General features: G+C 42.9%; 1 protein-coding gene across 2 annotated transcripts; it reads right to left on the bottom strand.

Moving 5' to 3' along the window:
- Window positions 1-884: 884 nt before the first annotated feature.
- Window positions 885-25,062, bottom strand: Ufd1 (ubiquitin recognition factor in ER associated degradation 1). Of its 2 annotated transcripts, none has more exons than XM_076859287.1 (12): window positions 24,939-25,062; window positions 21,260-21,392; window positions 20,856-20,888; window positions 17,643-17,764; window positions 14,185-14,315; window positions 11,868-11,940; window positions 9,268-9,336; window positions 8,556-8,621; window positions 8,277-8,324; window positions 7,420-7,508; window positions 6,745-6,826; window positions 885-1,956 (listed from the first exon to the last, which is right to left on the bottom strand). In XM_076859287.1, the coding sequence occupies exons 1-12, from the start codon at window positions 24,939-24,941 to the stop codon at window positions 1,882-1,884; spliced, it is 924 nt and encodes a 307-aa protein (XP_076715402.1). In that variant the 5' UTR covers window positions 24,942-25,062; the 3' UTR covers window positions 885-1,881. The 2 variants fall into 2 exon arrangements, with proteins under 2 accessions (XP_076715402.1, XP_076715448.1); XM_076859333.1 differs by having other exon boundaries at window positions 21,286-21,392.
- Between the last annotated feature and the right edge of the window lie 409 nt (window positions 25,063-25,471).

Raw genomic sequence — 25,471 nt, 5'->3', positions numbered from 1 at the left:
ATGCAGTTGCTGAGCTCATTCCAGGGATAACAGTGGGTCTGAAAGTATATGAGAAAGCTACAGTTTTCCCAGGGGTCTTGTTAAAATGGCTGGCTCCAAGTTAGGAGAAGACACTGCCTGTGAAGAGCTGTAGGCCATACCGTAGCAGTAAGCACCAGGCCCAGTGCTCCAGGTGACATGAGTTAATTGGCCTGGGGATGTAGCTGGTGGGAGAGCACTTGCCTAGCATGCTGAAGGCCCTAGGTTCAGTCCCTAGAATCACTTTAAACAAACAAACAGAAATGCCCAAACAGCTACCAGAAGGCCTTTGGTGCAGGCAGGGAAGTGTCTCCAGTAAAGAAGTAGGAGTTTAACTGCATAAAGCCAAGTATTGCTTAAAGAATATAAAAACCTAGGGCCAGGACTTACACTGATATTCATTATGCACAAAATGACAATTTGTTAGCTATTAAGATCCTGCAAATGGAGGCTGCCTACTTGCTAAGGAGAGCTTTTACCTCTGATGTGAAACTGACACCACCTAAGTGGAGGATCTGGTAGGTCACCATCCATTGCCAGTGATGATGGTTTGTGCTACAGGATCAAGCCCAGAATATGGTACTCATGCTCTGGGTGCATGGACTCTGGTGTTGCCTACCTTGGAAAGGGCATCCTCTCCTGAGTTTTGAAGAGAAACCCTGTCCAAAGTGTGATCATTTTATCTATAAAAGGGTAAATTCTGGTATATAGGGGATCTTACTTGGGCCTGATCAGCTCTACTCCAGTTGTCAGGAAGCCTTGTTTGTCCCTACTTCCTCCAGAAGGCGGCCCAAAGGAGCACTTTACTGGTTAGTGGCCTGACCACCAATCTGTGTTAGTACTTAATCAAACATTTAGAGGCAATCCACAATTCAATCATTGCCTATTTTTATTTGAAAATTCTCAATTTAGAATTATTCTCAAGAACTAAATTTAAGATAATTGGATTAGCAGTTAAAAGATCTCACATTATAGAAAATGACAATTTGAGACCAAATTAAAACATATAAAACATGGGGCATTGGAGGGTGCAGCTCAGTGGTAAAATACGTGCTTAGTATTCCTGAAACCCTGGGTTCAATTCTAGCACAAACAAAACAAAACAAACAAAAAAAAGATTGGCCATTAGAACCTTGGATAATTTAATAAATTAAAATTGCAAACTGTAAGGGTAGGGAAGGAGGAGAAAGAGGAACATATCTTCAGCATTTATTTATTCTAACAGTCATATCTGGTTTCATCATGGAGTTGTTTTATTATAGAATAGGTCAACTAAGGAACCAGTTATTTCCACAAGAAATCATGGTATAGGTTTCCTTCATAGGTGTGGTATTTTTGAAAAAACTCAATATGTAAAACAAAAATAAAAACACCCTTTCTCAAATACTTAAATTGCAACCATAGGAGTGGGAGAGCCACTATTTACAGAGCACATATCTATTTAAACCATGTTTTTCTAAGCCAGATACAATGCCTATGCAACAGACCTGGGAAAAGTAAAAATGAAGAGAAAGAACACCTTAAGTTAGAGCAATTCAATTCCTCCACTGGTTTTGTAAGGAATGAGGAAACTCTGTTGTGCTGAGGCAGAGTGGGAGAGCCCTTGAGCTGCAAGCATGAAGTAGTGAGGAGGTGGCTGACTATGGAACCTCAGAGACAGCTCTTACTGTTTCCCAATATCAAGCACACAATCACAAAGTCCTACTGCTCCACATCCAAGTCAAACTTGATAATTCTTAGGTAATGCTAAACAAACCTTAAGTAACAGCATTCTCTGATGATAGTCTCATCCTTGTCAGAGCCAGTAACTAAAAGCCAATATGTTGCAATTGATTCTTTTATTTTCCAGTTAACAGTCCCAACTTATGGTTTTCTTCCCTTTTTACGCAAGGACTGTCCTTCTCCAGAGAAAGCAACAAATCTTCCTCCAGCTTCATCCTAGATGTGAAGATAAGACTGTTTTCAGAAATTCCCTGGAGGTTTACAATAAATGCCTTATTCTGTGTACACATCAGTACCATTTTTCTTCCACATTATTTGTAACCAGAAAACTCTAAAATATAAATACAAAACCACAGAATCACAACTGTAAGTTGAATTTACAAAAGGTTTTCAGGTTGAATATACAAAAGTTCCTCATCTATAAGTTGAAAAATATCATATTAAGTTGAAAAATATATTTAATACACCTAACCAACTGAGCATAGTGGCACATGCCTATAATCTCAGAGACTCAGGAAGCTGAGGCAGGATTCCAAGTTTGAGTCCAGCCTCAGCAACTTAGTGAGATCCTGTCTCAAAAAATCAAAAGGGCTGGTGATGTGGCCTCTGAATTCAATCCCCAGTACTACAAAACAAAAACAAACAAAAAAACACCTAACCAACCAAATATTCTAACTTAGTAACACATCACACTGTGGAATATTGGTTGTTTCCCCTCATAATCATTTTGCTGACAGGGAGTTGTGACTCAGACCTATTGTCTAGCATCAGAGAGGCTCATACTGCTTATCACCAGCCCAGCAAAAGATCAAAATTCAAAATTCCATGCATTGCTTTCACATCTTTGTAAAGTTGAAAAATCCTAAGTAGAACTATAATACATTAGAGACCATTTGGATATCTTTTTATGGAATAATCACTCATAACTTCATCACCTAAAAAGAACATTTCCTGTAATTTTTCTGTATATATAAACTTTTCTCAATTCTGAAGTTTCAAGCTGATGAGTTTCTTATCTAGCACATTCCAAATGCTACAGAGAACTCCATCAAGGAGAGCCAGTCTTCTTCCACTGGATATTTCTGTTATTTCCAAGAATGTAGTATTATAAATTGCAGTGCTAAGCAACTTCATATTCCAAACGCCTGACTTTTCCCAGAATTCATGGATATAAGGGTTCACATACTTTCTTTTCTTTATGGTATAAGGGATGAAATCCAGAGTTTCATGCATACCAGGCAAACTTTTTACCCCTGAGCATCATCCCCACCCCTTTTAAAAATGTCTCCCAGGGCTAGGGATCTAGCTCAGCTGGTAAAGTGCTTGCCTCACATGCACAAGGCCCTATGTTCAATTTCCAGCACCAAGAAAAATAAATAAAATGTGTCTCCATAAGTTGCCCAGTTTCGCCTCAAATTTGTATTTTTCCACGTGCTTTTATTCCTAGTTAATCTGAGATATTGTCCCCTGACTTTCCTCTATGGAAGAAGAGGATTTCTAACACATACCCTCATACCTAGTACCCCCAATTACTACAAAATATTGTACCTATGGTGGGGCAATTCAATATTTGTGATGACGTCTTATAAAGGTGAGTCACAACTGAGCCATATAGTCTTCCTTTCCTGAATAGCCTTTTATCTGTCTTGGTATGAATAACTATCTGGTTTTTCTCTTCCACCCATTGGATCATAGCAGGTATGCACTGATTCTTCTACTTGAGAAAGGTATGTCTCTTGGGCCTTTAGCCTGTCCTTCCTGGACTGGCTATTGTCCAGGTGCTATCCATGATGATGGGGACTCCCTAGTTCCAGGAGAATCTAGCTTTCTTATTTTTTTATCTCATTCCTTCATTTTAGTGAGGTACATTCTTCAGTAGCTTTCTGAAAAAGGGTGTATAAGCAGGCTTTTTTTTTTTTTTTTTGGAGATTCTATGTGTTCAGAAATAAATTTTTTCTACTCTCATGTTTCATTGATAATTGTGTTAGTCTGCCTCTTAAAATGCCCTATCTCCAAATACAACCACATTCTAGGGCTTCCAGAGAGAAATTTGAGGGGGACAAAATTCAGCCCATATAAGTACAGATTTTTAGGTTGAAAATTATTTCCCCTCAGAATTTTAAAGATATTGTTGCACTGTCTTGTAGCTTCCTACATGTGTCCTAACAAGATTATGTCCTTGTTTCCCAATAGCACCTATCTTCTCTCTAGAAGATCTTCAATGTGATCCCTAGAATATCTTCAATGTGGAGCTATCTTCATTCATTGTTGGGTCCTTCATTTGGAGATATTATTTCCCTGATAGTTTTTGCTCCTTTGGTTTTTCTGGTCTTTTTTTTTTTTTTTTTTTTTTTCACAATTCAACTCTTTCCATTCTTTCTTTACCCCTCTTTCTTTCTTTCTTTTTTTTTTTAAGAAATTTATTTTTTAGGTGTAGATGGACACAACACAATGCCTTTATTTTTACATGGTGCTGAGGATCGAACCTGGGTCCCACCCACCCCCACCCCCCACCACCCCCCGCCCCGTGCTAGGCAAGCGCTCTACCGCTGAGCCACAATCCCAGCCCCCTCTTTCTGTCTTTGAAATAGGGTCTCACTATGTTATCTAGGCTGATCTTGAACTCCTGGGCTCAAGTGATTCTCCCATCTCAGTCTTAGGATTACAGGTGTATATGGCATTGTACCCAGCTTCTTTTCACAATTCTTAATACTTGTGTGGCAGAACTAGAAACTTTTTCTTTTTTGTAGTGCTGGATACTGAACCCAGGACCTCATAAATGCTAGGCAAGCATTCTATCACAGAGCCATGCTCCCATCCCGGAACTGAAAGCTTTCTGACTGTGGTTTTCAGTCTGGGATAAGCTGGGTAGGACATTCCTTGGGGAAACACTACTGTTTGTCATTATCTTTAGGTCTTTTTTCTTGGGCTCATCAGTCTGTACAGAGAAAGCTCCAACCTCCAACTATAATGAGTAAGACTGTCTGCCAGTATACTGGGGATCAAGTAGTGGAAGAACATAAAGGGCATTAACATTCAGGGTACAAACTGTCTCTCCTTCTCACTCTTCATTTGGTCTTGCTATCCACTATGGCTGACTGCCCTAGTCTAGAGACCTTTTGATACCTTCTTCCGGGAGTACCGGGAGGGAGACTGCTACAGTTCTTAATGTTTTGTATTCTATCTTTAACCCCTCATTTCCAGCAGTGCCTTTTGAGAGCTCCACAATCTATACCAAACTGCCTCTTGGCTTTCCTCACACTCAACTTAGGATACAGCTTTCCATCATCTTGTCCTTCTACTCTGAGGATTCCAAAATCTTGCTGGAGTTGCCTCCTCTTCCAATCTTTACTGTCTCATTGCCTGTAACCACAACTCTACTGGGCTTCAGAATGGAGTAGAACTAAGTATATGTCTTTAAGTCTATCTTTTTTGGTTTCCTCTTCTCCCGTCTCTCCCCCATACTGGGGATGGAATTCAGAAACACTTTACCATTGAGGTACAATCCCAGCCCTTGATCCTCATGGCTTCAACCTCCTGAGCCAGTAGGATTATAGGCAAATGCCACAGAATTAGCTCAATCCCATCTTTCATCATACACTTCTTAAAAAATTATGGATAAATAAATCTGTTTATGCCTGCCAGCCTCACTCTCCCTTTTGTGAATCTCTAAGTGATGATGAGCCATGAGCCATACCAAGAGGACACCCCACACTGAGGTCTCAGGTCTTATGAGGTCTGAGTAGGAAACCATGTATACTTGGTCTGAACCTGGAAGATCCCTAACACTGTGCCAATGTGGAAACATTATAGCCAGGAGCACCTGCACGTGGGACTGGGGTGTAGAGACAACACTATGGTGTCTGCTCCCAACCAACCCAAATTCTACAGTTCAGGGGTCAGGAGGGGCCAACAAGGGCCCTGCAGTCAGGAAGTGGCTGATGACTAGTTCCAGTGACTGGCAGACCATCTTAAAAAGAGATCACAGCACATCCGCCCTCTCCCTTACTCCTGGATCCCCAAGGTCTGCTCCTTTGAGAAAAGGAACCAAGAAAACAGGGTCTAAAATGTGGGTATTCTAGAAACTCTCATCACCTCAGGTCACTACATCCAGCCACAACTACTGAGTGCTGAGGGCAGTCTCTGACAGGGTATGCTGGATTTTATGAGCCAACACCTAGTACCCTGAAGTAAGTTCCCACAAGTCAGACCCTCACCTTAGCCAACTCCCCCTCTTCCCCCTCTATCAGACCTCATTTCCTATAACAGACGCATATCAGGACAAGGGAGGCCTGCTGTCATGTCTCAGTGGAGGTATCTTTCAGCATGTAGTGGCACAAAAGTGGGTTATAAAGTGGTCAGGAGTTATGACCGCAGGCTCAGAGAGCCCTCACCTCTGGGTTTTCACATATACATCTGTACAAATGCAGATAATCACAGCAGCCATCTCCTGGGGCTATTCCAGGGATTTAAGAGTTGTTACACGTAAAGCACTCAACATTAGTAGCTGGCACCTATATCATGCTGGTCACCATTGCTAGGTGACGAGAGTACTATGATGGCCTGAACTTAGGAACTTGAATGCCTGCCCTCTTACTGCAATACATTGAGTGATGTTTGGTGCAAAGTGCCTGTGAGGCCTGGCCATACAGTCTTGAAGTGTTCATGTCTGCAGGATGCTCAGTTCTTTCCTTCCCTTATCTTACAACCATCCCACTCAGCTAGAAGATGTTCAGAGACTGGAAGCACCAGGTCTCTATATGAGAAGCAAGCAGAATATAAGGCCCATTTAGGGTACACTATTCTTCAGTGGCAGAGCCTTGAGTCATCTCCTGACCCCTGGACTGCCAGGCCTCAGCCTATACTCTACAGAATTAGGCCATTAAGAAAATAATGACCCCAGGAATGGGGAACACGAAACAGAAATGCCCAATTCAGAATCATTAAGAATCCCAGTCATCACTAGTAAAAAATTACTTCTCATTACCAATAAAATAAACTCACCTCTTCAACCTTTTTAACCAATGGACGTGAATTTCTGATGAAAGTTATTTTACCAAGTTTAAATTCATAATTGGGAATTCCTCTGTGAAGAAGAGACAAAAATAGAAATGTTCATTCTAAGAGGAAAGGACTAAAATTCACTTTTAACATCAAGAGGAGGGCAAGCAAAAAAAAAGACCCCATCCCAATACAACAACAACAACAACAAAACAAGTATCCCCCATTACTCTTCTGGAGATATACTGCTATATACTACCTAGGCCTCTGGTCAGCCCTTGAGTAATCCCCAGCATTCTTCTAGCAGGGATCCAGAAGACAAATGGTTTCCTGGTTTAGCATAAATACTGGGTATGGGGCAGAGGTCTGGCCTGTGCTGAAGAGTCATTTCAAGCCACACAGAGCCCCCAACAAGGGCTACACTCTCTCATCTTACTCTTTTAAGAGAATGGGTTAAAGAAGGTGTCACTTGCATTCTCCTATGTACACACAGTAGACAGCTGACACATCTCATCCCTATCCCCACCATGACAGCTGCCAGAGGAGAGTCTATTGTGAGGGTATCTGAACCCATTAATATCATGGTCCCCCAACACCAGGAGAGCAAGCAGGGGTCTGACACAGCCCCTCCTTGGACAATGCCAAAACATCCAGCAGGGGCAGTTACAACAGACTTACCTTTTAATGTCTCCAGGCTTGATTGGGGAGGGACTGGGCTCTACCCCTTTCTTCTTTCCATCTAGTCTATTCCCAGAACCAGAAAAGGCCTAGACAAGCAAGCAGAAGTGCATGCTGAACTTCAAGGGTGAGCGCACATGTGCCTGAGGGTGATGCCCAGACCCATTAGAACTAAAGTCCTTGTTCCCCAGCTGATGGATTATTGACAGTGGAGATCTCTCCACCCAGCCTTTTAAGGTACTACTGAGATCCAAAAGAGCTGTCTGACCCTAGAGCAGCCAGCAGCCAGAGGTTGAAAGGCTTGGCTAGTTCAAGCCCCTGTGGGTGGGCTAAGGCCTCTATTGTGACCGCCTCCCAGATTTAGCTTCCTGAACGCCCAATCATATCTCCTCCATTGTTTTTTGGCATCCCAGTGCTTGCACATGAGCCACCTCCACCTATTTCTCAGTGAGCCTGGTCAGAGGCCATGCTAAGGGTCATATCTCCAGCTTACTTTCAAATGGTGTTGGCAAAACAAACAAAAAACAGGACATACTTTTAGCAATAGAGAAAAAGTAATAAATATTGTTTAACCTAAAGGAAGGATATGTCCATTGTATTAATTTAATTTTTTGGTAGGGCAATTTTCTTTAATTGGGAAAAAAAAATAAAGTTGGGTTCCTTACAGGGTCGGTAAGATTCTAGGAGAAAGTAGATACGCAACAAGATTTAGGAACTGAGCAAGTGTCTGACTTGTGTATGTAGGTACCCAGAACACAACCCCTGCTAATGTCCACAGACCATCACAGAGAACAGCTTGCAGTGAATGTTCTGATTCAAGGAAGCACAAAGAGTAAAACATGTGGCCTGGTACTCACACGGAAGCCCAACTCTCCTGCATAGCCACTGTGGTCGGCTTCGCCTTCCTGATGGGGAGACAGAAAATAGGAGGTAAATTTCTAAGCATGAACATCTAACTTTACCCTGAGCCTCCAGTTACTAATGCTGCTCCTACCCTGCATCAGCTTGGACACACTGTCCCCCAAGGAAGAGGGAAGAGAAGCCAGCCCCAACAGAGGTCACACATAAAGAAGCACTAGTACTAAAAAGATCAAGTGCATGAGACTTTGGGAAGGGACTCTGAAGAAATCACTTACTGTTGACTCCTCATGATGGACTTGTCTTTCAGGTTCCTTGTAGCCTAAGGGAGCATCAAAGTCCACCTGTATTGTCAAAATGAAAGGTAAAATGTTGAGACAAGGTCATACTCGGTTTCATTATCTATTTTAACTAAAACAACTACAGATTCACACATGATTCTAAAAAATTATACTGAAAGATATGCCTATACATTATGCTCAGTTTTCTCAATTAGGACACATCACAAATTACAGCACTGCATCACTACCAGGATGTCAATGTTAGAAAACATGCTGCTCTTATACAGAACTTTCTGATTCTACACGTATTTGTGTGTATGTATTTTGTGTAATTAGTTCCTTATGATTTCATCATCAAGAGGGTCTATCCACCATCACTTTTTTTTGGCGGGAGGGGCTCAGCAATGAGGATGTTGTGTTTATTCCTATTCAGGAATGGTTTATTCCTATTCAGGAATCTGAGAAAATTTCCTTGGCTCTTAAGAATATTTATTCCTTGGCAGATCTGAGCTGACCATAGATTCAGCTACCTCAGCACCATAAACAAACTCTGCCACCCCTACTTCCTGGGATGGATCACTAGGTGAATGGTCACCTTGTAATGTTCTGATAGCATCTTCCTCCTCTTTACCCAAACATTCCCAGGGATTGAGTGATATCCCCCAGAAGCTCTGATCTGAGCTCACTGAAACCACAAAAAGTCACTTACATTCATGTCACACTCAATGATGGACACAGCTTTGTCAGGTTTTGTCTCCATCACCCGTAGTTCATAGATCTGTGGAAAAAAATACAGAAATCAGTTGGGACAGTTGTGAGGCAGCACTGGGGGTTGGCAATGTCCCTGTTCTGTGGCTACCAGACTCCTGTGGACAGGACCATCATTCCCATAACATCATCACACAGCTGCACTTCTTCCTTCAGTTGAGGGGTGGGCTGCCTTTATGTCAACTGCTCAAGAGATGTTTGTTCATCATATGTGGTTCCAATTAGATAGTTATGCATCATATTGCAAAACACAGTCCTGTATTTTTCCCCTCTTCATTTCTTTAGGGAGTACTGGGGATTAAACTCAGGATCACTTTACCATTGAGCTACAACACGAGCCATTTCCATTTACTTATTATTTTTTAAATTTTGAGACAGGATCTTGCTAAGTTGCTTGCTCAAATACTAAGGCTGGCTTTGAAGTTCTGCTTCTCCTGCCTCAGCCTCCTGAATTGCTGGGATTACAGGTGTGTGCCACCATGACCAATCAAGACACTCCCTTTGACCCAGAAAGTTCACTTATAGGAATTTATTCCAAGTAAATAATTAGGCTAAGTACCTAAGAAGAAAATTCTAAGAAACCATTCCAATACTACTAATAGTGTGTACCCAAAATGCCTATCAATAGATCACTTAGATGAATTACATTTGCTCACATGTAAAAAACAGGTTAGAGGTATAGCTCAGTGGTAGAGCATTTGTCTAACATGTACAAGGACCTGTGTTCAAATCCCCAGCAATGCAAAATAACAACAAAAAAATACAGAAAGGGAAGAAATTATTTTTCAAGTATGTATTTAAACCTGTGCTTCAATGTATATCTTATTATAATACCCTCAACTTACTGTGTAAAATCATCAGTGGCATCTTTTATCATCAATTTAATATATATACACGTTTTGGTGGAGGGGTACCAGGGATTGAACTCAGGGGCACTTAACCACTGAGCCACATCCCCGACCCTATTTTGTATTTTATTTAGAGACAGGGTCTCACTGAGTTTCTCTGCACCTCACTTTTTTGTTTAGGCTGGCTTTGAATTTGTGATCCTCCTAAGTCTCTGGAGCTGATGGGATTACAGATGTGCGCCACCACACCCAGCTATCATCAATTTAAGAGTCAGCATTACTGGGGCTGGGATTGTGGCTCAGCGTTAGAGCACTCGCCTAGCACATGAGAGGCGCTGGGTTTGAGCCTCAGCACCACATAAAAATAAATAATTAGGTACCTGTTATTCAACGTACTTACAAAAAAAGTTAGCATTATTACTTGAATATTAAGAACAATATCACGAAAGCTACCTACAATTAATCAAAAAGCTTAAAATATTCAATTAAGATAGACAATACTTAAAATATTCTCCATGAAGCTAAAGACAAGAATATTTCTTAGTTTATACAAAAAGAAAAAATAGAAACATGTGATTTGAAACCCACAAAACAGGAAAGTAAAGGTTATTAGTATAAGATCCCTCAAATATAGGGAAACTTTCAGATAAGAAGCTAGATCTTTACATTGACACCAAGTAGTTGCCTCTAAATACTGCGAAGGAGGAACTGGCTAACCCACAAGGCTCCTGTGACATGGCTATGGGGATCCCAGTCCAAAGGGACCAGACAATGTTGTAAAGGAGCTGAGCATTCGTCACAGAGGAAGCAGGCTAAACCAGGCTGGGGTCATTCCTGGACAGCAGCAGTCAGCCCTGGCAGAAATCCCAATGGTGGTCAACTGTCAACTGTCACAGTGGACAAGAGGCATCAACACTACTGTATGCCACACCTATGACAGAACAGCCTACTGGCAGGAGTTCCAGTTATTATATCCTCCTGCAAATGTGTTTCCATGGATATGGAAAGCAGATGGTCCCCTGAACTGAGAGAACTCACATGTCATTTCACTTTGTAGCTAAATTATCTAGGATCAGACACTCAAGAAGCACAGATTGATACATATGAACATTTGAACATATGAACCTATATCAGGAGGGGCTAAACCCAGAGGAGCTGCTAATGGAAAACTGGAGTTAAAAAAAATAAAACTGTGGGCTCCCATGAGAAGAGGAAGTGACTCCAAGAGACACTGTCCCCAGCAAGAGCCAGGTGCCCAAGGTACCTAACAACATTCAACCCACTGCAGGGCCAACTCCTCCAGGGCTTGTCTGCTTCCAAGGGAAGAAATCACAAAGACAAGGATCCAGCTTTTCTGTTTCTAGATCCCTACAGCTATATAAAAGCCTTAAAGGCTTAAGTTACAGATATAATAAAGACCTTTTTAATAGAGGGAGAATTGACAGCCTCACCAACGTGGTCCACAGAGATATGATTAAGAATAGCAATATTAAGCTTATTTACCTACAAGTGCAATCAATCCTTAAATGGAATTTGTGAATTATGGCTATAAAATTTTAAAAAGCAAATAGCATGCAGTAATGAGGTACTAAGATCCAGGAATATCTCACTTAAAAAGAAGCCCCAAACACCAGAATAAACAATGTAAGTGGTTCTTTTTAGGTCCAATCTATGTTAAACAAAGCTCACCTACCTTCTCATTGTAATTGATGGCAATCACATCCCCAGTGGTCAGACAGGCAAAGTTTCTCAATGCATTTTCTAACCTGCAGACACACACTGTCAAGGCAACATGGCAAAATGTATACCTTCAGTCTAAATTAAGTATCTATGAGAAGTTACCATTAGGTACATGTAGTGTAGCATGCTGGAAGTAAAATCACACAGCTTTGAACTGGGATATACCTCAGGAGGGTGCTAATCTAGCATGCATGAGTCCCTGGGTTCAATCCCTAGCACCACAAAAATAAAAAACAACAAGAGAAACTTCAAAACACAGCTTAACCAGGCATGGAAGCTGAGACAAAAGGATCACAAATTCAAGGACAGCCTAGGCAATTGAGTGAGCTCCTGTCTCAAAATTAAAAAAAAAAAAAAAAAGTAATAATAATAGTCTAGGTGTGGTGGTACATGCTTGTAATCTCAGCAACTTGGGAGGTTGAGGCAGAAGAATTATAAGTTTCAGGTCAACCTCAGCAACTTAGCAAGACCCTGTCTCAAAAAGTAAATAAATAAAAAGGGCTGGAGCATATCTTAGTGGTAAAATGCCCTGAATTGAAATCTCCAGTACTGCAAAAAAAAATTATTACTCCCAGTGACGCTGCAAGGGCATGCTTTGACTTTGACCACAATGGTTGGAGGTGCTGAGCCTGAACTACACTAGAATAGATGTCTTGGTTTTGGAGGATAGGGATGGCTGGCTTCCTGCATTACTTCTGCACGACCTGGCACATGCCAAAGCACAAGCTCCCCACCTTCCATGTTATATGCTGACTACCTTTATCCTGTCAGTCAAACCAGGGGAACACCCAACTGACTTTCAGCTAACACAAGTAATACTCTCTACACTAACAAGTTATCCAGGCCAATAGAAACAGCCTCTGAAAACAATCCCACAATAAGTTTGCATTGCAATATGCATAAAAACACAAAGATCAAAAGGAGCTATGACCACAGATTCAGGACCCCTTCTTGGTCACTAACAGCCCAACACATCTAGGTCAGAGTTCTGAGGAATAATGTATGATCTTCCCATAGGAAGATCTCCAACATACCCCTCATCCAGGACCCAATCAGTAGGGGGCTCAATGAGGTCACTGTGTCCGGACATGATCAGCAAAGGACTTAATATGGCTCATATGCAGCTTGCTTCTGAAAGTGGGCCTAGAGAGTGACCAGATGGGGAGGAAGGCACCTTTTAAAAATTTTTTTATATTTTACCTTTCCATGTTGTTCATTTTTTTTTTTTTTTTTGGTAAATAGTACTAGGGATTAAACCCAGAGGTGCTCCACCACATACCTATGTCCCCAGTCCTTTGAAGTAGCTGAGATAACAGATAACACCATGCCCGGCTCTTACATTTTTTTAAAAGCATGCATTTTAAAAAATAAACAGGGCTGGGGATGTTGCTCAGTGGTAAAGATTTTCTTAGCATGCAATGAGGACCTAGGTTGAATCTCTGGCATCACAAAAAAAGGAAAAAGTTAAATAGACACTCTTTAGTATTATGATTTTAACAAGCTAATGGGAGCCATCAAGCTATAGTTTTGTTGTTGTTGTTTTGTGGTACTGGGGATTGATCAGGGCCTTGTGAATGCTTGGCAACTGTTCTACCATTGAGCTACATCCCTAGCCCAAGCAAGAGATCTTGATCACAGTCCACAGACAGTACACCTCTTACCCACAATGGTCACTTCCTTCCCCAGTACTGCAAAAAAAGAAAAAAATCACTAGAACCTAAACATCTGCTTTCTGCTGTAGACAGTCAACATTACCTATGACGGAATGACTGAGTCCTAAGCCTGGGCACACTATGGAACTGACTAGCCAGTTCTTTGTTGAGCTGGGTTATCAGAGGCTGGAGGGTGAAGGCAGGTGAGTTATCCCTACCTTCCACTGTACATATTGCACCTATGTACAAAAGACTAGACTTTGTGCCAGGGGGCAAAGTCCAACTGAAAGAAAAGTTCCACTTTGGCTTCTACGAGTGTCTGGAAAATGATCAAAGGAGGCATACAGAACATTTAGTGCACTCAGGACGAGGAGTCAGGTTAATGTGCTGGCTTTTTTTGTTTTTTGTTTGTGGTACTGACAATCAAACCCAAAGTGTCTTGCATGCCAGGCAAGCACTGTACCACTGAGCTACGTCCCTGGTTCTGAATGCTATTATTCTTAAATCATAACTTCAACCACAAACATGTGGTTCTGAAAGTAGCAAAGCACCTGTTATTAGTGGCTCCTGAATACCAATCTTTCATTTAAAGGAACCCTTCTTATTTCAAAAGGATACACTGCTTTGGGGTTGGTGATATCCAGGAAGTCTGGGCTCTGAGGCTGGAATTTGGAGTATGTAGCCACTTGAAGGTTGACACTTTCCACCTGCACCAAGCCCCCTTCTTCCAACAGCAAATTCTGCATCATCTAAAAGGAAGAATGCTGCATGAAACTCCTGGAAATGAAGCAGCATCAGAGTTATCAAGTTGTACAATGGATGAGCCAAAGTCTTACTTGGGGCCTCAAAAGAGGAGCCTGAGACAAAAGACTTGAGAACAGGTAATTTAATTGGAATACAACATCAGAAAAAATGAAACATCAAGTGAGGGAACCATGTGGAAAGAAGAAGGCCAAGAAATGGGGGCTAAGGCTGCTGCAGCTAATAATATGCTATATCTCTGCTGGGGCACCTCGATCAGCCTCCAGCTACAGGCCTTCTGGGGTACAGCATATTCCTGGAATGCTCAGTTCCTGGTTCCTAAACTGTCCCACCAACAGGTTATAAGGATCTCGGTAAACAGGGCTATACTTAAGGTAGGATAATAATAGCAGAAGATGAAGCTGAGCTACTATGGAATGGCTTGAAATGGCTAAGGCCATGAAGTAGTGTCAAGACTCCAGAGATATCTGCTATAGAGGGTTATAAAAAACTGAGAGCCACCCCCTACATTCTTGTAATTCTTCTATTAAAAACCCAGTAAAGCAGATGATGGCTGAGGTGGAAGATGGAAACATCAACAAAGCCTATGAGAATACAGCATATTAGTGAGGACAGCCACCACAGTGTGCCTGAGACTTAGGTCAGAGGAAAGAAGACCAGGCCAGGAAAATGGAACTCTGCATGTCCCAGAATAGGCTTTTGCTTGTCTTATTTTAAACCTTCTGGAAAAGAATGTCAGATAAATAGATGGATAGAGAGAATCACAAAACCAATTTTTGCACAGCCTGCCCTGACAGTTCAATAGTAAGCAAAATATGGCTTAGCTCATTTTCTCTATCCACACCCCACTCTCCAGTCCCACCCCACACTGGACATCATGTTCTTCTGCGAATACTTCATCAAGAGCAGCAGTTAGGAAGTGACCCAAACAGCCCAAGAAATGGGGGACAGGGAGTTATGGTGCAGTTAGGAGAAAGGGAGCTTATCTGAAGAATTGGGCATAACTGGGGCAGCAGCTATACCTTAAGGAAGGCAGGGGCCCAGCAATAAGCAAAGTTCAAGAGTGAGTGGGTCCTAAGACAAGCCTATGGAGGCCTCAACACACTTGAGCTGAAAGGCACTTATCAAGCTGGAAATGACAGCAATGGAGGGGTTGTCATTCCTTCTAATGACACAGGGAGCTACAGTAGGATGGCAAGGCAGCTGGCTTTGAACTGAGGGTATTGTGACTTTGGAGAGTGGAAATGTTTCAAGGCTGAGTCAGCCTGCTATAGGTCAAACCCCAGGCCCTTGGGCAGACTTTTCTGAGTGATCTGTCAGTGAGGAGGAAGAGGACATTAGTGGTATGAGGCCCTGAAGTACAAAGGGCAAGGTTGTGATCACAGGCTGGAGGAAGCCTGTACTGTAGTGGGAGTAGGAGGAGATTCCTCAGTCAAGAGGCAGGACACAACCACAGAAGGCTTGAGACAGAGAGACAGAAGTGAGGGTTAGATCAGGGCTTGCGGTGAGAAATAAGCTGAGGGCAATGAGGGAGGGGAGGAGGAGCTGAAATCTTGCTCTATACCTAGTCCACCAGTTTGGCGGTATCCAGCCCCATGGCAAGTTCTGTGGTGATGTACACACAGTACAAAAGGCATCTGGTCTGGTGCATATCTTAGTGCTTGCAAGTGGCCCCAAGAAGGAATAAAGGTATAAGTTAGCAGTGCAGTCCCAGCTGCTAGAACACAGGCCAGCATTTATTCCAGCCTGGCTCCCAGAAGTAGCTCAGGAGCTCTGGGAGGGATGGAGTTGACCAATCAGTGCAGGAAAAGCACTTGCTCCCACACCCTGTGTTGCCTTAAACAGCAGTTGGGAGGCATAAGGCAACTTCCTTATGTTAAGATCTGAAAGGCCAGGTTAGAAAAAAAAAAATGAGAGAATAAGGCTTCTCAGAGGTCAAGAGATTCCTCAAGAAAAAGGTTCAATTAGTTTCCTAATCCAAAATTGTCAAAGAGTCAAGTAGCCACCCAAACTCCAAGTCTGTGGATTGGAAAAGAACCTCTGAGATACAGTATAATCCCAGTGTCACCACTTCTTCTTTCACCTTTACAGGTAATCCACAGAGGAGTCTCTGCAGGAACAGAAAGGACTGAAGAAATAGTTGCTATCAAATATTTCAACAACTCAGAGCAACTTCAATGACCAGACATAGTACTAGATGAGTAGGACACGGCTTCATGTACCTGCAGACAATACACAAAGACAAGATACTGAGTGGCAAATGCTCAGGATGGCAAAGTAGGAGGCAAGTGTCAGATCAGAGGCCCAGTCAGTCTGGAAGGAGATAGCATAAGAAAACTCAGGCAACAGGTGCAAGTGCAGGGCTCATATTGGGGAGAAGCTTGTCAGGTCTGCCACTTATGAAGGGTCCTGGGACCCAACTAAAGGACAACCATGCTCATAGTGGCATGGGCAAGGTTGTCTCCTGCAAATGAGAAGGGACCTTCGGAATTTATATTCAATCTCAGAAAGAGAAAAGGCCGGGGGGGGGGGGGGGGAGAGGGGGGTGAGGAGGAGGAAGGGAGGGAGGATGGGAGGGAGGGAGGAGAGAAGAAGGAGGAGGGGAGGAAGGGGGAGGATGAGGGAGAAGGAGGACCATGCCTTTCAAAGTGTGGTAATCACAACGAAGGGAACCAGCAGGAGGTAGGCTATGCCTCAGAACACTGCTTTCTTAGCAATGGGGTCTCAAGGTATGGCAGCTGAAGTACTTTTATGTGTTTGCAGCCCCTCTCACTGCTCATCCTGGACACTCTAAGTGCACCTGGCAAAATTAAAGCACAAAAGAAAGGAAACATGCTTCCTTCCATGGGTTTCCTAAAGCAAGCATGTCAGAACTAGGGAGAGGGTAGGAGTAGGTTAGAGAGAAGTGGAGGGGGAAAAGGGAACCATGTGGTTCCTGAGGCTACTGGTGTGGAATGCATGTAACATCAGGCTCCTCCCTAAAACACTAGTGCAGTTTTGCTCACTTCTCTAAAGTGTCCAACCCCTGGGCAAGTTCTGGAGGCTCTTATGTACCGAGATGTTTGCACCCAAGTCTACAATGAAGTCCTTCAAGTCATGTGACCACAAGTCAAGTAACATGGGTCCATAGCTAAGCACAGTGTTTTATGGAATGGCATAGGGAAAGATCCACTCCTCTTGCTGGGCCACTCTGTTGAGGGGCGCAGGATTCTCAAGTGTGCACATACATACTAGGGGGTGATTCTGCCTATGAGAACACCACATGCGACAGGCCAAGGGGCACACTCTCCAGAGAGCTTGATGGCCCCACTCACCCAGTGTGGGAGATAGCAGATACCCTCATCAGCCACGAATTCCAGCACTCCGCAGTGTGTCATGCGATCCGAATTCTTATTGGTCAGTTTGAACAGCATGGGATAGGTAATATTAAGTCGGCCTAAGAAGAGAGAGGTTAACAAGCATGGATGAGATAGATAACTCAAGGAATGGCTTCTTTGAAGGCAAAAATACCCTGCTCACCCAACAGTCTCCCCTTGGAAGGAGCCTCTCTGCTACCTATGGTAGCTTTGTTCCCCAAATTTCAACACCCTCCACCCAACAAACCTCCTACTGAGTGAGGCAAGGACATATACAGTGCATGACCCAGAAGAGGAGCTCAGAAATGTCTGGTGACTTAGTCATGCAGCATCAGCACAGACCTGTGATATTCTGAAATCACCATTTTAAAAAGTGTTTGTCAATAATATATCAACCATGTGTCAGAAAAAAAGCCCCACCTTCAAAGGTTACTAGATAGAAAGGTAAGAAAGAACACAAACATGCATAACCTGAGGCTTCAGATGCTATGGGAAGAGAAGGGAGGGAAGGGACAGGGTCAGGGAGACAGACCAGCCACAGGGCAGGCAAGTCAGGGATAGAATCCAAAGAGAAGTAGGTCAAACAAACATATGGAGGTGAAGAAACCAAGTAGTTCAGAGACAAACTGTCAATTAGGCAAGTTGAGCCAGGACAAATATAGGAGTGATCAGGAACAGAAAGGGAAACTGGGATAAGACACCACATGGCAGAACTTTGTGTCTGGGACCAATGGGCTCAGCCAAATCACAATATACTACATCTACTCATTCCAGTGATCCATGAGGTAAGAGTTGCGTGGAGGGCTGGCAAATAATACTGCACACAGGGCTGGGATTGTGGCTCAGTGGTAGAGCACTCGCCTAGCACAGGAGGGACCCGGGTTCAATCCTCAGCACCACATAAAAATAAAAAAATGCATTGTGTTGTGTCTATCTATACCAAAAAAAGAAAAAAAAATAATAATAATAATACTGCTCACATGCTGACTCAGGAGGTAAAAGGGGCAGAGAAAGGTGGGGCTGGCCAGGTGAGGAAGGAAAACCTAGGAAACCAGGGCCCTGGGAGAAGGGGTCTCAGAATGTACTGGTGATGTTTGCTCTGTCCCTTGATCTTGTTCAATCTTCTCAGAATTTCCAGGAAGGTACTATCATTATCCCCTTTTTGTTACTGGGGAAACCAAGGCACATAAGTAAAGTAACATGCCCCCAATTACATAGTTCAAGAGTGGCAATGCTGGGATCCAAACGCAGTCTACTTGCTTAAATCTGGGGACTCAACCACTGAGGCAGACTTCAGCTTGTCAGGCTAGGCAAACATATCAATAGCAGTCCATTTAGCATCAGGAGGTAAAGCAGATTCCTTCTGGTCTCTCTCTAAAACTCCAATTAAAACAAATTGAAGAGCTTGGGCAGGAAGTTCCAGAGAAGCTCAGAAAGAAACACCTCACCATGGAGGTGCAGTGGGAATGGGTGGCCCCACTATCACATGAGTAACTGATGGTGGCAGCACAAGGTCCAAGGGCCCAAACACCAGGCCTTCCATCCTCAGGGCACCTAACAGCTGTTAGAAGCTGGCCTATAGTTGGTCTGGAGTGACCTGGATCAGGCTCCAGCCAAGGATCTGAGACTGCTATAGCTGGAAGAGATACCAATGTTCCCCAGTCCACTCACTGATGACCAAACTACAATCTATGATTTAGAGAAGTACCGTGATGTTCCCTACTCTTTACAACCCCTCACCTCTTCCAGAGTAGTGATCTTGTATTTTGTAAATCAGGACTCCTCCTTGCACAATCTTACTCAGGCACAAAAGGGTTTCTTCCATCACTTAGGAGGTCAAAACAACACTGATTTGATCCACTGACCCAGTCCCTAATTCTTCTGGACACCTGTGCTAAAGGTCACACCACGTATCTGGATTCTGGGTCAGCTTGTCTGGAAACCAAGGCCTCTCTGAGGGCTTATTCCCTCTCTATAATGACAAGTGTGCAAACAGTACTGTAACTGTGAACCCATTGGCTCTATCTACCTGCTGCATGGGCACGGGCCTCCATAATGTATGGCTATAACTAGAGTTGGCTCAAGGGTCACTAACCCTAGGGGCTGGGATGAAATGGACTGGGTTGGGCATACATAAAGCACAACACCTCCAATGTCCCTGGTTAAGGAAAAGGACACCAAGGGCCAGAGAAGCCACGTCACAAAGTCAGGCTGGGCAAGGTGTAAAGATTGAGCAGACTCAGTACCTTTCTCTGCAATCTACCATTGAGTTCCTATGACTAGCCTCCAGTCTCCTGCCTACCACAGGAGAAATTCAAAGTGAAAACACCAAGTCTTGAAATTCGACCGTGTCTGTGATCAGGGCTCTCCATGATCAGGATATTCTGTGTCTGGGGCTGTGGTATCTGGGCTGTTCTCTTGAGATAAAAGGTTGGGGGGAAAAGGAAGAGTATGGCCATTCTCACAACTTATGAATCTTATCCACACTTCTACTAAGAGGCAGAAGACAAGCAAAGAGCAAAAGATAATAAATAGCTCAATCTCTGACATGCTCAGAATGCAATGACACACTGAGATGAGAAACATGCACTACCCTCTTGAGAAGCAAAGATTTCTTCTTGCTTGAGAAGCTATTCACTACCCTCTTGAGAAGCAAAGATTTCTTCTTTTAAAAGAAAAACAACTGAGTACAGTCAATGGCATGAGCTACCTTGACACTGTACAAAGCACTTTACCCTTCCTTTATTTACTCATTTATTGCAGCGTTGAAGATCAAGCTCAGGTCCCAGAGCATGCTACTAAGTGCTTTAACACCAAGCCATACCCCCAGTCCTTCATCCTTTATTTAATCCTGACAGAGTCCTGAGACAAGTTGATAGAGGGTGGGTAGGATCAGGGAAGAGAACCCCCTTCACAGAGGAAGGACCTAAAGTTCCCAGGGCAGTGGAGAAGCTGAGTATTCACTGCATAGTTGCCGGCGCCACCACACATAACTTTGTCCCAAACACTTGTGGCCCTGGTTTCCCCAGTTCAGTATATGCTCCCCAGTAATGATTCCTAACCAGATGTTGTAATGGTCATCAACATTTGGATGCACTAAAGAGCCTAGACTGATTTCTGTCATTCGTATTTATATTACTTAAGTTTTTGAGTAACTTAGAAAATACTTACTGAGTTGATCGAGGGCTGAGGGTGGCATAATTACTGTGGAAAAAATATTTTAAAACATTGAGAAAATAAAAATAAAAAGAATAGACAAAAGGCAAGATGCGATTCTTATTATATTTTTTTAAAGTTTTAAACAGTATTTTAAGGTAGCTAGAATTTCACAATGATCTTTCAAAAAAATCTTAATGTAATTTTACTTGGGAGGAATAAAAGGCTCCTGGACATTAATCTAATCATAATTAGCACCCTACTCCTACCACCCACACCCACTTAGCAAATCTGAGACAAGCCACACTTTAACTTTAGATTCTGGTACCCACATGCAAAGTTAAGGGTTGGGGAAGGCTATAAGCTTCACAGACATAGGGCAAGAAAGGTTACTATTCAAAATAAAAACAAGCACATACTCTTCCCTCCTTTCTCCACATCTGACCTGTCATTAGGCCCGGCTAGCATGGACACGGAGAAGCAGCGGTATTGTGTGGAGAAGCGGTTCTGGAAGACCCGGGGAATCGGGTGGTCAAACATGTTGAAAGAGAACTAAAAGAGAGAGAGAGATGCTGGTATTAGAACAGAGATATTAGAACAAAAGGTTCTTTTCTTTCCTGGGACAGAGGTCTCACTGCGTTGCTCAGGCTTGTCTCAAACTCCTGGGCTTAAAAAATCCTTTGCCTCAGTATTCTGAGTAGTGGCAACTACAGGCACACACATCCCTCCCTTGCTCCAGCTTAAAGGAATGTTACAACAAAAATCATCTTTTGTATATGTATATATGTATATGTCTGTGTGTGTACTAAGGATTGAACCCAAGGTCTTGCTAATGGTGGGCAAGTGCTCTAGCATCAACCACCATCCTATTTCTTTTTAGAATCTATTTTGAGACAGGGTCTCACTAAATTGCTCAGGCTAGCCTTGAACTTGTAGTCTTCCTATTTCAGCCTCCTCTGTAGTTGGGATTACAGGCCTGCTCTACTGTGTCCAGCACATTGTGGTGATTAACACTAATAAACATGGCTGAGGAAATGAAGAATACAATGTGTTCTTGTGTTCTTACTTGATTACCCAGAATATTCTGATTTCCTGAGCAGCAAAATGAACAAATTCTTTCTGCTTCACCCAGTCTCACTCTCAGATCTAGCTTCCACCATTTTGGGGCAATGTAATCTTACTAAAATACGAAACAGGCCATCCCAAGAATGTCCTTAACATTTTTCAGAGATGCTCTCCCCACCCACCCCTGACTATCAGTAGAATCAAGGCTGAACCTCCTGTACATCTCACAGACACTTGTTACTGACAGACCCAGTCTCTTAACCTGTCATGTTCCTCCCTGGCAATTTCTTCCACCTAGAACTTTTTCTCTATTATTATTAATTTAAAAGTCATTTATTAATTGAAAAACATCTCTTACTAAGTAATCTGTGTCTGGTTCTGATATAGGCATTACGGAAATACCACTATAGTGATGGTAACTAACAAAACAGATCTGCCTTGGTGGACCTGATGCTAAAGACAAGAGAGACATGCAAAAGAAAACATATGTGTCAGATAGCTTGAATACAAAAAGAAGGATAAGGGGACAGAGAACTCCTAGGCATGGTGTTTTAAACAGGTAGTCAGGAAAGACCTCCCTTCAGAAAGTCCAACATGCCTTGAGAAGAAACAAGGCAGGAAACAGGAAAGGCACCCAGGCAGCAAGAAGGTCAGGTTCAAGTTATTTGTACTCCTTCCCCTGGCTTCCAATTACCATCCATTCCTTTCTCTAGGAAGCCTCCTTTCCTCTGCCAGTCAAGGGATAAGTACCCCTCCAGTGTGTTCTCATTAGCAGAGTAGGTACACATTGTAGTGCTATACCATTGTGCTTTCTTATATCAACAAGCAGGCCACACCCGGGGGTGGAGGCCAGTGGTCCCTCCGGGTATGCAGTGGGGTTGTGCACCTGCCCCCTGCCCCCTGCCCCCCGCCCCTCATCAACAAGCAAAATGAAGACATGGTGACAACAGAAAGTAAGATCCAAAGACAAAGTTTAGCAACATTAATTTGGAATCTTCTCAAAGTATTGCAATTATTATGATGTTTAAGAAGAGAATGTAGGGCTGGGATTGTGGCTCAGTGGTAGAGCACTTGCCTTGCACCTATGAGGCACTAGGTTTAATCCTCACCACCACATGAAAAAATAAATAAACAAAAAAAGTTACTATGTTCACCTATAACTAAAAATGTGGTGGTGGTGGTGGTGGTGGAGGAGGAGGAGGAGGAGGAGGATGAGTGGTGTAAAATCTCCTAACAGGGTAGGTATCCAAAAGAAATCAAAGTGATGGGGCTGGGGGTGTGGCTCAAGCGGGAGCGTGCTCTCCTGGCATGCACAGGGCACTAGGTTTGATCCTCAACACCACATAAAAATAAAATAAAGATATTGTGTCCACCTAAAACTAAAAAAATAAATATTTAAAAAAAAGAAATCAAAGTGAGATCTTAGCCAAAAGGTGGAAGCAACCTAGATGCCAACCAACAGATAAATAAACAAAATGTGGAATACACATATAATGAATGTTATTCAGCCTTAAAAAAAAAAAAAAAAAAAAAACTGGCACATGCTACAACACAGATGAACCTTGAGGACATTATGTCCTCAAGTAAAATAAATCATAAAAGAACTTACACCATATGATTCCACTTACATGAGGTACCTACAACAATCAAAGTCAAAGACAAAAAATGGAATTGTGATTGCCAGGGACTGTAAGGAGGGGAAAATGAAGCATTATCATTTAACTGGAGAGTTTCACTTTCACAGGGTAAAAATTGTTTGGGGTAGGGTACAATGGTACACTCCAGTAATCAGAGCTACTTGGAGCCTGAGGCAAGAAGATCACAAGTTCCAGTCCAGCCTAGGCAACTTAGCAAGACCCTGACTCAAAAAATAAACAAACAAAATTAAAAGTTATAATGGAAAAAATCTGATTAGAGCCAGAGGAGTGAGGAGCTCCTTAAAGCATCTCTCACTTTGGCTACCACATCTAAATCATTTCTTCCCTTTGCAACCTGAAAGGGGAAACCATGCAAAGGATACCTGACTTTAATAACCTGCCTCCAATTTACTCCCCCACAAACCTGACTTCCTGCTCCTCCTGCTGCTTCTGACTCCAAAGTTTACTTTCCTTTATAATATAATTCTGATGCACAGCACATTGCTTGGCACATATCAGGTATTCAATGTCTGTTACATGGAGGAACTTGAAAACAAAAATATAATTTTACAGTAAAACATTTGGGAGAAAATCTAATAATCATTCCTTGCTTTTAAGAAAATAAGCAACTGCTAGGCAACGCTATCTATATACAAAGGTTATGAACCAGTTTTTCAGCCAAATGGACTTGGTTTCAAATCTCCACTCCTCACTTACATGACCTTGAGTAAACCATCTCTGTAAACCTCAGTTTTCACCGGGTTAAAATGATACCATTTTTGCCTCCAGGGGGATTGTATACAATAAAAGGAATAAAATGTGATGAAAGAATAAGGACATTAAAGAAAAATCGTGTAACAGAAAAAGCGCCCGAAAAAACCTTGCGTACTATCGTTCGTTATTATCACCGAACACAACACGACTGTGTATAAACGAGGGCGTGAAGCACATCCTTACAGCTCACCCTCCAAGGGCAAAAAGCTGTAGGTTCCCGTCTAGGGGGATGCTCCCTAGAGATTCTCCGTGGAGAGCGCCTGCTTCTGCCTCCACCCCCAACAACATTCCCAATTAACTCTGACTTAATGGAAACCTGTTGCACCACGAGCATTTGCGAGACCCACAAGAGGACACAAAGATAGAATGCAACTTTCTACCTTCAAGGACCTCAAGTTCAGCTGAGAGGGAACGCAAACCATGCCCCAGGCAAGCGCAGGAGAACAGGGGCATTCGTAGTTAAGGGTCCAGCTCGTTCCAAAAGTGTCCGGGACTGGCAGACCCGCCGGCCTCAGGCCCGGGTGACTCGGCATCTCCGCCTTCGTTCTGTCCAGCTCTGCTGGGCCCTGATTTGAGCCCTGTCCTCAGTCCAGCTCCCTGACACCTACCCAGCCTCGCTTACCATGATGTAAATCCTTCGTAGACGCCGCTTTTCTCAGAAAACTTTAGAACCAGAGGACTCTGAAAACTCTTCTTTACAGAAGCCGCCGCCGCCGCCGCCACCTCACTGAAACCCAGACACCCCCGGAGGCTCACCGGAAGTGCCTGTCCGGAGGACCTGGAGTGGGTGTCGAGCCCGGGCATCGGTTGCAAAAACGAAAAACCAGGCGAAGGATACAGGACGTAAAGATTACACAGCATTTTTAAGAAAATACCCCTTAATAACTTATTACCTCATATAAAGGCGACTTTAGAGTTATTTAAAATTATGTTTTGATAGTACTCCCCTACAAACGAATTTGGTAGGGCCCATTCTGCTTGCTGACTACGCTACCCAGAATGCATCTAGAACGATCGGGCCTTTGCTTCAGCCATCGTGGAATCGGGCGGAAGTAAGCTACACCACCTTCAAACTGGACCAGGAGTCCATTGAAAACCTAACTGCCTTCTCAATTGGTATATAACTTAGTTTAATTTATGGATTGAAGTATATTT

This window comes from Callospermophilus lateralis, chromosome 1, assembly GCF_048772815.1.
Source record: "Callospermophilus lateralis isolate mCalLat2 chromosome 1, mCalLat2.hap1, whole genome shotgun sequence".
NCBI lineage: Eukaryota > Metazoa > Chordata > Mammalia > Rodentia > Sciuridae > Callospermophilus > Callospermophilus lateralis.
This window is presented reverse-complemented; position numbering and strand designations above follow the sequence as displayed.

What these genes read in the sequence shown, in the direction of transcription:
- Ufd1 (XM_076859287.1), bottom strand. An exon ending in CCATCAATTACAATGAGAAG is followed by an intron (nt 9,337 to 11,867) that starts GTAGGTGAGCTT and finishes TTTTTTCCACAG; the next exon opens with ATCTATGAACTACGGGTGAT. An exon ending in AAGCCTGGAGACATTAAAAG is followed by an intron (nt 6,827 to 7,419) that starts GTAAGTCTGTTG and finishes TCTTCTTCACAG; the next exon opens with AGGAATTCCCAATTATGAAT.